A 14,277-nucleotide genomic window follows, 5' to 3' on the forward strand; every position below is an offset into this window, starting at 1 on the left:
CATCGGTGCTGTCAGAGGGAGGAATAGTGCCTCATCGGTGCTGTCAGAGGGAGGAATAGTGCCTCATAGGTGCTGTCAGAGGGAGGAAAAGTGCCTCAACGATGCTGTCAGAGGGGGGAATAGTGCCCCATCGGTGCTATCAGAGGGAGGAATAGTGCCTCATCGGTGCTGTCAGAGGGAGGAATAGTGCCTCATAGGTGCTGTCAGAGGGAGGAAAAGTGCCTCATCGATGCTGTCAGAGGGAGGAATAGTGCCTCATCAATGCTGTCAGAGGGAGGAATAGTGCCTCATCGGTGCTGTCAGAGGGAGGAATAGTGCCCCATTGGTGCTGTCAGAGGGAGGAATAGTGCCCCATCGGTGCTGTCAGAGGGAGGAATAGTGCCCCATCGGTGCTGTCAGAGGGAGGAATAGTGCCTCATAGGTGCTGTCAGAGGGAGGAAAAGTGCCTCATCGGTGCTGTCAGAGGGAGGAATAGTGCCTCATCGGTGCTGTCAGAGGGAGGAATAGTGCCTCATCGATGCTGTCAGAGGGAGGAATAGTGCCTCATCGATGCTGTCAGAGGGAGGAATAGTGCCTCATCGATGCTGTCAGAGGGAGGAATAGTGCCTCATCAGTGCTGTCAGAGGGAGGAATAGTGCCTCATCGGTGCTGTCAGATGGAGGAATAGTGCCCCATTATTAGGATCAGTGGGAGGAATAGTGCCCTATTATTGGGTTTCAGTGGGAGGAATAGTGCCCCATCATTGCTGTCAGTGGGAGAAATAGTGCCCCATCGTTGGTGACAATGTAAGAAATAGTGCCCCTTTGTTGTCAGTAGCAACAAGTATGCCCCATTGTTGGTGTCAGTGGGAGGAATAATGTCTTGTATCAGTGGGATGTAAAATGCCCCAAGGGCTAGATAAAGGCAAGCAAAGGGCCGCACTTTGGAGACCACTGCTCTAGAGCAACTCAATTTCTGCATTGGTTGCCCTCAAAGGGCCTGTTGTATCTGTAAGACTAGATGTCCAGAGCACCCCACCATCAGAAGTCAAGAGTCCCTCTACCTCCATTTTATCACAGTGCACCCCCCCCCCCCTTACATTGTTCTGTTTCCATAAAGAAGCTGGGGATGGAGGGAGCAGAAAGTGCAGGGTCTGTAGTCAGCAGCCAGAGTCTGCTGAATGCTGAGACCAAGGGAGTCAGGGAGGGGTGCTGCAGCAGCACAGAGAGGTGTAAGATCTGTAGGAGGAGGTGACGGCGGAGATGAGGGGGGGTGCCATAGCTGCAGGAGAGGTGCGAGGGCCACATGAAATGGCCTGGCGGGCCTTGTGTTTGACACATGTGCTCTTGAGCTAATGAGCATTTAACCCTTGCAGGGCGAGGGAGCTGCTATTGTAAGTACCAGAATTGGTCGGTTCTGATCTGTTACCAATCTATATGGCAAAACTGCAGTAGAGAAAAATCAGGTCACCAATCTGACATGGATGCATGTCTTTCAGGACATTAAGAACAGAAATACAAATATGTGACCGTGCAGCTGTTAGCTTAGGGTTCACATTTAATTGTTTTTAATTCATGCATAACTGCAAGAATTGGTATTTTTTGGTATTGCAATAATTCCGGATCCACTGCTTGGAGTACATGTGAACAATACCTTTCAGGGCTTAAAAAGAGATTTGTTTTTACGGGAAACTATTTTGTTAAGAGACTTTTACTGTTTCCGTTTAAATTATACCTACACGTCTTAAAAAGTCATTACCATAATCCTGGGTTTTATAAGTCAAACAGGATTCTCATTTTCTTCATATCAATGATGTCATAAAAAGAAAAAGGAAATGCAAGTGGGGGTGAGACTATGGGGAGAGAGTAATGTGCAAAACAGGAGGAAGTGTCACCTGCTATTGCTGTAATTTATGTGCGCTTTCCTCCTACTTCATTCATCTCTTCACTTTCTGGACATAAGTAGCAAGGGCTCGTTCACATGCGCAGCAGGCCTTGCCACCCCTCTAATGAGCAATCCATAGTTGATAGCTTTTCAAAGGCATTTGACAAGGAGTGAAGAGGTGATATTTTGTCTTCTCACTGCCTGATTTAACCCTGCAAATGCCACACCGCCATGCCGCAATCGCATACATTGCACGTTGGTTGTAATACGGCCCCAATGACTTGCACCAGATGCGTTAACTTGTGCCCTAAACACAGCATATCTGTGTTAAGATGAGTGTAAATCCATGTCTCAACTGCCTGCTGTTACTGCCCCCTGCTACACACGTGAATGGTCTCTAAGCCCAAAACAATAATGTTATATATTTCATCTTACTGGTCCTTAAAGCAGAGTTCCAGCCTATTTTTTTACTTTAGCACCCACTGTTGCTCATCGCTATCTCATTATTGTATGGAAGGTTTTTTTGTTTTTTTCTAAAGTGTGAGTACCTTATAGGGCTCCACTTCCGTCCTTTCTCACGGTGAGGTACGTAATATCCTCCCACCTATTGGCTCCTGGGATATAAGCGTCATAAATACCAGAAGTCAATGGGCATCCTCCTGGATGGAATTTGATTGACATAACAAGGAGACGGGTACTTTTGTCGCCGGTGCGATTGCTGTGGCAACCTTTTCTGAACAAACTGCACCACGCAGTGTCATTACTGTGCAGGCGTAAGATCAAGAGGTGCATGCTGGGTAGCTGCACTGAATCCCGGAAAAAGACGCAAGCGGGCTTCAGATGCCCACATACTACATGGCCCCCTGCCTGCTTCTGAGATCAGGTAAATATAAAATATACTTCAATATTTAAAAATAACCTGCATAAATACAGTTGTAAAAGTAGTTTAATGTAAATATAAAAATAATAACGATCACAGGGGAGCTTTTAAAGAAAAATCTATTATGGGGACTGAAACAATACAGTACCCCCAAAGTGAGTGGTATTTTCAAGGCAACTACTATATCACATAAAGTTGTATAAATCGTATGACATTTTAACTTGTATCAATAAATATAATGATTTTATATAACTTTATTGGATATAGTAGTTGCCTTGAAAATCCCACTCACTTTGGAGATACTGTATTGTTTCACTACAACATGGGATGCTGGCAACACATGATGGTTTTCTATGGTGGACCTTCTGCCTATTATGGGGACTGGAGGTCCGTATTAAAAGTAGTGGCTGCAATAGTTTTCTTTATTTCCAGGCTTTTTTTTTAGGTTATTTTCTTCTAGTGAGGGGGTCCGACCCCCTTTCCCCAAATGCTTTCCCCATTTGGACTACAAACATCTCCCCTATTCTCATTTCCATTACATAGGGTAAAGTTTTTTGTAGTCCACAGATAATAGCTAGGAAGATTGACATAATTGTTTGAGATTTCAGTTGTGGAAATGTATCTTAGGCAGCCACCATATCTAATCACATCTACACTACAATCAACAACATTTTTGTTTTGAATTTTGATATACTTCAAATAGATCTCAACACATGTATTCTTTTCTCTGTGTCCCTAGGAAAAGGTTAGGCTCTACCATTGTATGAGTCCCTGCTGGAGAGATTGAAATCCAGTTAACTTGTAAGCGCCTGCCGAAACCTCAAGCAATGTTATCAGCCCTGCCAAGTTTTCTCCATTTGTCCTACATACCATTATCAACTGGACACAAATGATGGAAATCCAAAATATTAGAGTTGTTACTAGAACAGGATGTGAAGGGAAATCTTTTGGTGGTGATACCTTGTTTTGACAAAATTTGCACTTGTTTCCTGTTGGGCACGCATAGCAAGAAACAATTAATAAAAATAAATGAAACTGATGGGTTTTAATCAGTCCATTCTCTAAAAAAAAATGGCTTTAGATACACTTTAAGGTAAATATGCCCTATACAATAAGCATATACTAAAATAAGCGATTAACTTCAGTGAAAATCGCATGTCAGTAGATCAGTAGATCCTGAGATAAAAGGCAACTGAAATTTTGTGCCAATCTTCCCTATTTTTCTGTAAAAGTTGAGCTTGGTCCCACCAGGGTCTAGTAAAAGATGTGTGACCTCACTGTCCAAAAGGGAATATAAGGGTGCCCAGCCAACTTTGATATTTACAGCTAAAAGTCAATGTTTGCATATAATTTCATCTGCTTATATCTCTGGATTTAAAGAGGAATTATGAACTGTCCAGGTCTGTGGCAAGTTTATTATTTGTACCTATGACCTTGAACGAGGAGTGAAGAAACACAAACTACTAGTAAAGTAGCAATGCTATTAGAATCCCAGATAGCTATAAGAAGCTGCCAAGTTACTCAACTTACGGTTTCCAATCCAAAAACAAAATACTACTTTTTGATGGAATTGGCTTATAAAATGAAGTGCCATTTAGTTATAACCAATGATTAAACTACTTTCCTTTGAGTCAAAGACCACTGCTCAACACTGTCACAGTCTACGTGGCTGTATATACTGCCTCCAGTATATCAAACTCAAATTAAGTACTTCTATAATTTACTCCCTTTTGGGTTGTTAAATATACCATCAAAAGCATTTTGTTATATTTGTCAGATAAATTAAAACAAATACCTGTTAATTGTGGCAGAAATCCAGTTAACTCGTAAGCGCCTGTCGAAACCTCAAGCAATGTTATCAGCCCTGCCAAGTTTACCTCTGTGAACTACAGAACACTTTCCCATTAAGTTATGGGGAGGAGAAGAGGGAAGGTGTTCTGTAGTCTAAATCAGGAGCGAGCAACCTAGATTGACCACGTTCTTCCTCCACAGGTTTAGTATTGTGAGTAAGCGTTTTCAGCCTAGGATAGAAATTGTGTTAGTTGTAGGATCAACAGGTGAAGATAAAAGGAAAGAAAAGGCTTGAAAAAAATAATGCAACAACAACATTTAAAGACTGAAATGCTGCAATATATTACATATTCGATCTTGGGTTTAGATCTTGAATTGAAATCTGTATGCATGATCCTGGCAGTTAAACACATAGGAACACCATTTATAGTTGGTATCTTTGTCTAATCCACAGGGTCAGAAGGTTTCTGTTATTACAGTGGCGGTCATTTATGCTCAACATTTAGTTGCAGATAGGGTTCTTCTTTTGGAGAGTTATGTATGAATTAAGTCCTGTTCTTCTTTAACAAGCATTACCAGCAAAAATCTGAAAAAATAAGTGCTACAAAAGCTTCAGTGTTTCTGGGTTGCCATTGTAAAAACATTAATGGAGTGTACATGGCCATGTGTTATTAACAGCAATAACTCTTCTCATTCACTTTGTTTTCCCCATACTTGTATATCACTTCTGTATCCCATTTTTCAAGAAAAAAGGTGAAACAAACCCGCATTATGCTCTATGTGTAATTATTTGACTTGTTATTTCACGGTGTTGCCTTGTTTTATAAGCTGCAAAACCATTCGCTGGAAAGGTCACGTATTAGGGATTAGCTACGCGACAGCTTTGGGATTTACCATGTCCACATGTGTTGAAAAAGTGAGATGTTTTGCCAATGAGTTGAATTATAAGCGTCTTGCACCGAGATGCTGTTAGGTAACACTAGACACAGGATCCATAAAACCATCCCTCATTTTCCACTGCAAAACAATCTCACTCTAACAGAGATGTCTGAATTATACATCTTTCTTGGGCTCACACTGCGGTAGATGCCAGCAATCCATTATTAAATGTCGCTTTGGAGCAGGAAGGATCTTGTAATTGATGAGGACATGTGGAGCTTATTATTGAGGGCCACCACTTTGGCCACGTGTTTCTGTTCCGGGCTGGTAAAACCTATCCCAACAGTTGCATAAGAGATCATACAATGCACAGTGGCTAGCAATGATCTCCATCTAGGATGCTTGAAACTTTATTATATAGATAGAACATTATGCAAATTTTGCCTATGTTGTAAAGAAAATTACTTTACAAAGAGGAGTTCAAATATGCTCACGGGCCGAATCCGGCTCGCCGCCGCTAAATGTCCGGCCCGTCAGTGCACGTGATGAATTCAGGTGCACCTGGCCCGTGGACATTTTAACCCTTCACGCCGACCGTATGCAAATGTGTGTGGCCTTGGCTTGAAGGGGTTGTACTGAGGTGATGCCTGCAACTGCAGACATCACTCCAGTACCGTTTTTTAGAGCCAGATGTTGGCTTTCTTTTTATAGCAACCAATGTGGCTAAGAAGCCTCTCTACTGTTATCATGAGCAGCGGGAGGGGACGTCCCCCCTCTTCCTGTGGCTCGCTCGGGCTCTCATACCACCAGGAGGCCCAAGTGACCAGTCATCACTTCCACCGGCTGGCCTGAGACCCAAACAAAGCCAGGATCGGCTTTGATTGGGTTTCAGATCTTTTAACCCGGAAGCGATGTCATGACATCACTTCCCGTTTACAGAAGACTTAAAGGAGCCAAATTAATATAATGACAGTATTCAAACAGCCAAAATTTGTGTTTTGAATGCTTTTAAGTGCACAGAGGGATTTGGGGTTTTATAGACCCCAGATCCCTCCATAAAGAGTACCTGTCACTGTCTATTACTGTCACAGGGGATGTTTACATTTCTTTTGACAGCAATAAAAGTGATCAGAATTTTTTTTTAAAGGACAGGGTAAAATAAATAAATAAATAAAATAAATAAGAATTTTGTTTTTTTAAAGCGCCCCTTCCCTCCTTGCTTACGCAGCTAAGGGCTGTGTAATATGTGGGGGGGGCTGTGTAATGTAAAGGGGTCCAGAGGTACGGGGGCTGTGTAATGTAAAGGGGTCCACAGGTCTGAAGGGGGCTGTGTAATGTAAAAAGGGGCAGAAGTGCTGGGCTGTGTAATGTAAAGGGGGCCAGAGGTCCGGGGTGTAATGTTATCTTCATTTATTATCAGGTGAATGTGGCTCTCCATGCATTCACATAGATTGAATCCGGCCCTTAAAGTGGAGGGCCACCCTAAAAACAAAAAAAATATTAAAAATTACAAAAAAATATAAAAAAAAAAATGAAAAAAAAATTTTTTTTTTACTTACCAGAAATGCCTGTTGCTAGGCACTTTCTCCTAATCTTCCTCTTCCTCCTCCGCGGAGATCTTCTGTCTTCTGTCTTCGTCGCGCCGTCTTCTGGGTAATGGGTCGCGCTGTGTTCTGGGAACTGTGTGTTCCAGAACACAGCGCGTCCCATTCAGAAAGCGCTGCGGGACTCGCGCATGCGCAGTAGCTGCGGGACTCGCGCATGCGCAGTAGGAAACGGGCAGTGAAGCCGTAAGACTCCACTGCCTGTTTCCCTTACAAGGAATGGCGGCGCCGGGACCCGAGAGCCGAGGGACGGGTCGGCCTCGGGCGGCCGACATCGCGGGCACCCTGGACAGGTGAGTGTGTTGATTAAGTCAGCAGCTGCAGTGTTTGCAGCTGCTGACTTTTTTTTTTTTTTTTGTATAACCGGCCCTCCTCTTTAAGTGGAAAGAGGTTGCTGACCCCTGCTGTAGAAAAACAGGATGAGCAAACAGCTCTCCAACTGAGAAATTAGAAAGCATTTACCAGGCAAGATGATATTTTTACATCAGCATTTTATGGGATTGCCCTGTGAAGTCCACCCTGTTTGGAAGTTCCTTGGGAAGCACCTCCTGTGGAATTTGTATAGGATGTCCAAAACTATTCAATGGTACCTCTCAATTAGCAGCAACATTGTTTTATACTGAGTCCTTCCTGCTCTGTTATTCAACTCTACTGTACATACTTCACAAGGTAGTGATTAAGGTGATTTGACCTTTAAATGAATCTACCTCGTACCTCATAGCTGCGAAATGCGGTACATACACAATATTGTTAAGGTCTAATATTGATGCATGTTGTACTGTATATACAGTTGTGTATATCCATGTAAGATTGAAATAAATCTATTATTTTGTATATAATAAAATTGTTATATTTTTACAGTGTTGTACAAAAAGCCACTCTTTTCTTCCACTTTCTGGTTTAGATACACATGGGGTGGCTTCATCTGATGTATCCTAGTGAATATAGCTTGTCTCTTTTCGTCTGCATTCATTAATAGGATGGTAGACAGTATTACATCAGCATTTTATGGACATGCCCTGTGGCGTCCACACATCTGTATAAAATGTCCAAAACTCTTCAAATGGTACCTCTCAATTAGAAGCCACAGTGTTTCATATAGAGGACTTCGTGACCTTCTATTCAACTCTAGTGTACATATTTTACAAAGTCTTGATTTGGATGAAGCTTTTGTCGCATACTGGCTACACTTCTTGTACTTGATTATTCACAGATATTTGAACTACTGTTGCAGTTATATACAGAAATATTTTTAAAAGGGTCAACTCTTGCTTCCTTTGATACCTTGCAGGTTTTGCCTGCTTTTTGTGCAATGTCTCCCATCCACACATTTCACTGCTTGTTCTATTGCTGTTTTTCATATTTCCGCTAGCATGTAGCTCCAACCCACTCTCATTAGTCTCTCTCTTTCCTGAGACTATAATGGTTTGTGCATTATTTGTAGCTGAATCTGGATGTATGTTATTTGACTTTCATTAAGTACCGTAATGTCTGACTGTTTTTTTTTTCCCGTCCTGGCAACCTTCTGATCCCGCTCCCATTGTTTGGTTGTCCCCACTACAAAGAGTTAGTTTGCTCCCTATCACTTATTCTTAGATTGTGTTTCCTTTTGGGAATCCTTGTATCATTCAGCCTTAAGCTCACTTGTTGTTTGTCCATCTGATCCCTACTAACCTTTGTGTGCACTTGTACTCCTTAGACTCTGGTACAAGCTGCTGCCATGGGGTAGAAAAAGTTCTGCAGAACATTAAGACCCAGGGGCAGCCAAGTATTGTGAATCAGTAGTAATTTGTCTGAAATGGAGCTGTTAAAGGTGGAAGAGCTCACCATAACAGCAGAGCCTTCTCATTAACTCATGGTTGAGAGCTAGGTCTACCTCTCTATTCTATTTGTGTCTCCGATTTTGTCTACCATGTTTCTGCTTGATATTTTGGTTTTGGAGGCTATTCTCAAGCTCTAACCCTTGACTTCCCCTTTAATGCTACTGTTAGTTACTGGTGCAAAGCATTTGCACCAGAAGTGTCAAAGCCCCTTAACCTTGACCAGATGTCTTCTGAGCAGCCAATGAACCACAGACTGACCTTCCAATGTCAATATAAACAGCCAATAAACAACAGGTGGAAAGGTGAACATGAAAAGCAGATGGAAAGTAGGCTGCACAGCTGATGAACAGCAGACTGAGCATCTAAGGTCAAAATGAAAAGTCAATGTACTATATGCCAGCCTTCCATTGTCAATATGGACAGCCAATGAACAGTAGGCTAAAATTCCAGACTCAAAATGAACAGTTGATAAACAATAGTCTGACCATCCACAAAAACAGCTGATGAACAGTTAGGTAAACCTTTCAAGGTCAACGCTAAGTAAGTTGACTTTTTCAAGCTAACTAAATGTAAAATGGTAACATGAAATGGGTCTGAACACTAAGCTACCTGCCGAGACCACATGAATATCCAGTCATATAGCCACAAGAGAGCAGCATGAATTACCTTTGAGCAGAAAGCTGTCTTACTTTCCTAAACAGAAGGCTGGCCTCCTGAACTTACAGCAAAGGGAGCAGACACATGATGGTTTCTTGGGGAACAGTAAATGAATCCTTCTGTGTGCATCTAATGTCATGTAATTTCATATATACGCAGAAACAGAGGAGAAAATGGTTTACTGTTCTAACAAGGGGATTTTATAGACACACTTTCAGGAGCTAACCATTACACTTCATCAGGTCAGCTCAGAAATGTTACACCAAGGAAAAAGTAAATACCGGAGCTAAAGATGATTTTTACCAAATGTATGGGATTACACAATGATGGGTGTAGTCTAGGCCTAGCTTGTCCCTTCACAGTACCTTACACTTATATAGACAAATCAATGCTTCTCCAACAGCATATGGGAACATTTTAGGAAAAGCTTTTGTGATGGATTTTACTGTAGAAAGAACGAAAAAATCAAGCAGATTGTGGCTGAGAGCCAAACTAATTTACTTGATAAAGGTCAAAGCTAAAGTTACTAAACAGAAGACTATCCCTTAATAAAATTTGGGTTCATCTGTAGCACCTGCTCAACACATTTGCCAGCAGATCTGGCAATCTGTACTGTGCATCTCTTTTGTCTCTTCTGGCTAGAAACTCACTAGCCGGTGCTTAAATATCAAAAATTTGGTAGACGTAAGAGGTTATCTCTGGGCCTTGCTAAATCTAATTAAGATCAGGCAGTGTTAGATTAAGAAACATCTTAAGGTACCCATAGACGCAGGAAAAAAATGTTGGTTGTTCCACATAAAATTGCCGAGCTAACTGTACCATGATCATAACATCTGCAGTGTAAATCATCCTGCATTTACATACACAAGTGATGCATGATTACAATGTTTATCTTCTATAATAGGTCAAAAAGAAACTAAGGAGCATGACATTCAAATGCTAAAGAAAGGCAAATATAAAGTGCTATGGCACACAAGGTGCATTTTAAAGGTTAAATGTAGTTTAAAATAAAATAAAATATATTTTTTTTATCACCATTATATGAATCAATTTAACTGAGCATGTGCTCCCATTGTGGAGACGCTCATAAATTCAGTAGCGTTTAGGACTGCAAGCATACACAGGGTGCCGTGAAGAGGCCTTGCAGCTTACGCATGCGTTTGCAAATGCATGCTAACTAAATCTGTTTTTAATGCAGACTGTTGGCCAGATTAATTTGGTTGGTTGGCAGACTGGTTGGTGAGATGAGCTATGGAATGTACTGTTTTTGTCTTGCACTGTCAAAAATGCTATTACTTAACACCTGGCTTGGCCAGGTTTGGCGCATTGTTTACCATCTCCAATGCTATTTTTTCTTTTGAAATATGTATGTGTTGGTCTGAAGACCAGATCCAAAAATAATTATTGGCTTGGGATAAAGCCAGGATAAATGTCCTTCATGCGTTTGCCATTCCATGTGCTCCTTTCTGTGAAGGCCAGTTATAGGTGGGGGCAGGGGCCATTTGTTTGTTACTGGTGTAACTATGGTCCGGGGGGACACTGGGCACCTTTGCTGCCACTGTGCTATGTGTTGGGTGTCCAGTGTGCTCCTGTTCCTTTAGGATTGGGCTGCCCCCAGGCCCACCTGCCCCTCATCTATCCATTTAATGCATGTGCTCCCATTGTGGAGACGCTCATAAATTCAGTAGCGTTTAGGACTGCAAGCATACACTGGGTGCCATGAGGAGGCCTTGCAGTTTATGCATGTGTTTGCAAATGCCTGCTAACTAAACCCCCTTTTTTAACGCTGACTGTCAGACAGGTTAATTTGGTTGGTTGGCAGACTGTTTGGTGAGTTGAGCTATGGAATGTACTGTTTTTGTCTTGCACTTTCAAAAATGCTATTACTTAATACCTGGCTTGGCCAGGATTGGCGCATTGTTTACCATCTCCAGTGCTATTTTTTCTTTTGAAATATATATGTGTTGGTCTGAAGACCAGATCCAAAAATAATTATTGGCTTGGGATAAAGATCCTTATATCCCTTTAGCTGTCATTTATGAACCATAGTGGTTCTAAATCTATGCAGCTCCAACCTTCATATTTAGGAAGGGGGCACTTGTAATACAATCCACTATTGGTTGATGCCAAACCATATCATCATCAAGGCCCATGGTATCAAATATTGGTAGGCAAAACCTAAAGTAGGCAGACGGGCAAAGGAGCAAAATAAGAACCATCAAGGCCACACTTTCCCATTGATTAACTCTATAATTTGGATATGTGACTTTTCCATAATTTTTGCTATAGTGGGTTATGTAATTAGACTATATAACAGCAACGTGTTTTACTATATTTACCTGAACCAGAGTCATCTGTGACCCAAGTGCCAGAAGGATTTTCTCAGTCTTCGTTGGATATGGGTTATCCCGATGTTTGTACAGCCACTGCTTCAATGGTCGCGCCATATCTTGCAGCGCCTGCCGTTTGTGTCTTATTTTACCGCTGCTTCCTCTAGAGCTGCTACAAGAAAAATAAAAGAACATTCATGATAATCTGGATGAGTGACCTAAAGGCTGTTGTTTTTAATAAATTTAATACTGTAAGACAGAAGAGTAGAACCGTAAAGTGTATACAGTAAATAGCTGCTATTTAGGTAGATGTAAAATCTAAATGGATGACATTTTGTTTGCTAAAGTACTCTACATCATAAACAATTGCATTTTTTGTTTTAATAAAATACAGTATTTTAGCATTTGTCCACACTCGTTTTGGATCTCAGCACTGGGTCTCTTCCAGCCCCGTTTAGTCACTTCCTATTTACATGCACTTGATCCAGCATTAGCTGCATTGCTCTAACTTGGCTTTAAGAGGGATCGTGCCCACAAAATGTGTGTTGGTGTGGCCACTTGCAGTTTCAATCATGGACAAGGTAGGAACACAACTGGGAAACAGCTGTCACCCTACAAACAGAAAGTCCCTGAACAAGGACCATCATGGCAGGATCTCCAGGTATTCTACAATAGCTGTAGTATCCAGCATAAATCCAGCATAAACCGATGGACTGTACAGTAAAGTGCAGTGATTTAGTACACCTGACCAATTAATTTTTTTTTTTGCACAAAAGAAATTACAGAATGTCTGTGCTCCAGGCTTTAATTCTTGATCCATTGTGCCTGTACAGCTTTTGCTGTATCCATTGAACAAGTTGAACAACTGTGCGCTGTCAGGGGTATATTGTAGACATAGCTTCCTGCAGCAATATTTGTGGAAGGATATCAAAGGAACAGACACAAAATCAGTTTGATATGAAATCTTGGTCTAGTACTACATGAATCTAACTAATAATAATAATAAAAAGAGGTTGAACTGTATGTAAATTCAAAATCTATTTTCTAGAATGTTTGTGATCATGAGTCGCTGTCTACAGTTTTCCTCAACAAATCATTTTATGTATTACCTGGAGATCATGCCAATAATGCCGCATACACATGACCAGACTGCGGCAGACTAGGTCAGACGGTCTTCCCGACGGACTTTTGGCAGAGTTCCGACGGACTTTCCGAATAAACGGACTTGGCCACAATCACACCAAAGTCCGACGTATTCGAACATGATGATGTACGACCGGACTAGAATAAGGAAGTTCATAGCCAGTAGCCAATAGCTGCCCTAGCGTCGGTTTTTAGAACGTTGGACTAGCATACAGACGAGCAGATTTCTCCATAGAAACTGGGTCCGGTGGAGTTCCGGCGGAAAAATTTGAAACATGTTCTATTTCTAAAGTCCGTCAGATTTTTGGACAGCAAAGGTCAGATGGAGCCCACACATTATCATATTGTCCGACGGATTTGTTCTGTCGGACCTTTGCTGTTGAAAAAGTCTGGTCGTGTGTATGTGGCATAAGAGTATTTCCTGTTCACAGCTTACAGCACTAAGCCACTGCCCCGCAATAAGAAGCAGTATTGTCTACCTGCTGTGTAAGCTCATTTTGTTGGCCTCTGGGCTGCCTGTATGCACAGACCTCATAGATAATGGTGCTCTCAAGGAGCACACATTGCATGCTGACAATGCTGCTGCTAATTGCAAAGAAGTTGCTTAACAAAGTCAGCCTTCAACAGAAAGTGATGTTCCTGTCAGGATCCAAGCAAAAACTTTACACCAAACTCACAAAAATAATTTGCTGAAGAAAACTGTATACAGTGGGGGCCGGTTAAACCCCAGAATCGCACAGGATGGGCTGCAAACTGCACCAAACCGCACAAAAAGTAGTGCATGCACTACTTTTGAAAAATCGCATCCCACCAAATACTGTGGTACCCCTCATGATACTGTGGTACCATGTTATCTGGTGCCTCCAAATGCACTGTTTTTGGGATCTGTGTTTTTTTTTTTTTTTTTGGTGCCGTTAAGGATGTATTGGCACCCGCAGAATATCGCAAAGGCAATACGTTTTGAATGCGGTGCTGGAAACACACAAACCGCCCTGAAGCATGATGGCAAATATACTGAAAAATATTTTTCGTGTTCATATAAATAATAATAATAGTTGTAAAGTTCTACAAACAATATAAAACATTTTCTATCAGCTACAGCACGTGGATTCCATGATGTAGAATGCTTTCACGCTAGAGGATGTGTTACAAATTACCTTTTCAACAAACCGACTAGCCTAATTTAATCCATTAAGGGTTTGGCTGATGTTAAGCAATTTATGTAGGTATGACAGCCAGTCACACACTTCATTAACTTATAACTGGACCTGGTTGTATAGTCATTACTGAAAACCACAGAGAGTGGA

At 41.6% G+C, this 14,277-nt stretch overlaps 1 protein-coding gene across 3 annotated transcripts in view; it reads right to left on the reverse strand.

The window, feature by feature from the left end:
* MKX (mohawk homeobox) overlaps window positions 1-14,277 on the reverse strand; it is a 154,890-nt gene that overhangs the window by 94,532 nt on the left and 46,081 nt on the right. For 2 of the 3 annotated variants that reach the window (XM_077491034.1, XM_077491035.1), the window contains exon 3: window positions 11,837-11,999. In XM_077491034.1, the coding sequence (XP_077347160.1) occupies window positions 11,837-11,999 (163 nt within the window). The remainder of the gene's footprint in view (window positions 1-11,836; window positions 12,000-14,277) is intronic. The other variant, XM_077491033.1, reaches the window with a different exon arrangement.

Source organism: Lithobates pipiens, unplaced genomic scaffold (genome assembly GCF_037356315.1).
Source record: "Lithobates pipiens isolate NorthernLeopardFrog02 unplaced genomic scaffold, aLitPip1_a1.2 Scaffold_19, whole genome shotgun sequence".
NCBI classification, from domain to species: Eukaryota; Metazoa; Chordata; class Amphibia; order Anura; family Ranidae; genus Lithobates; species Lithobates pipiens.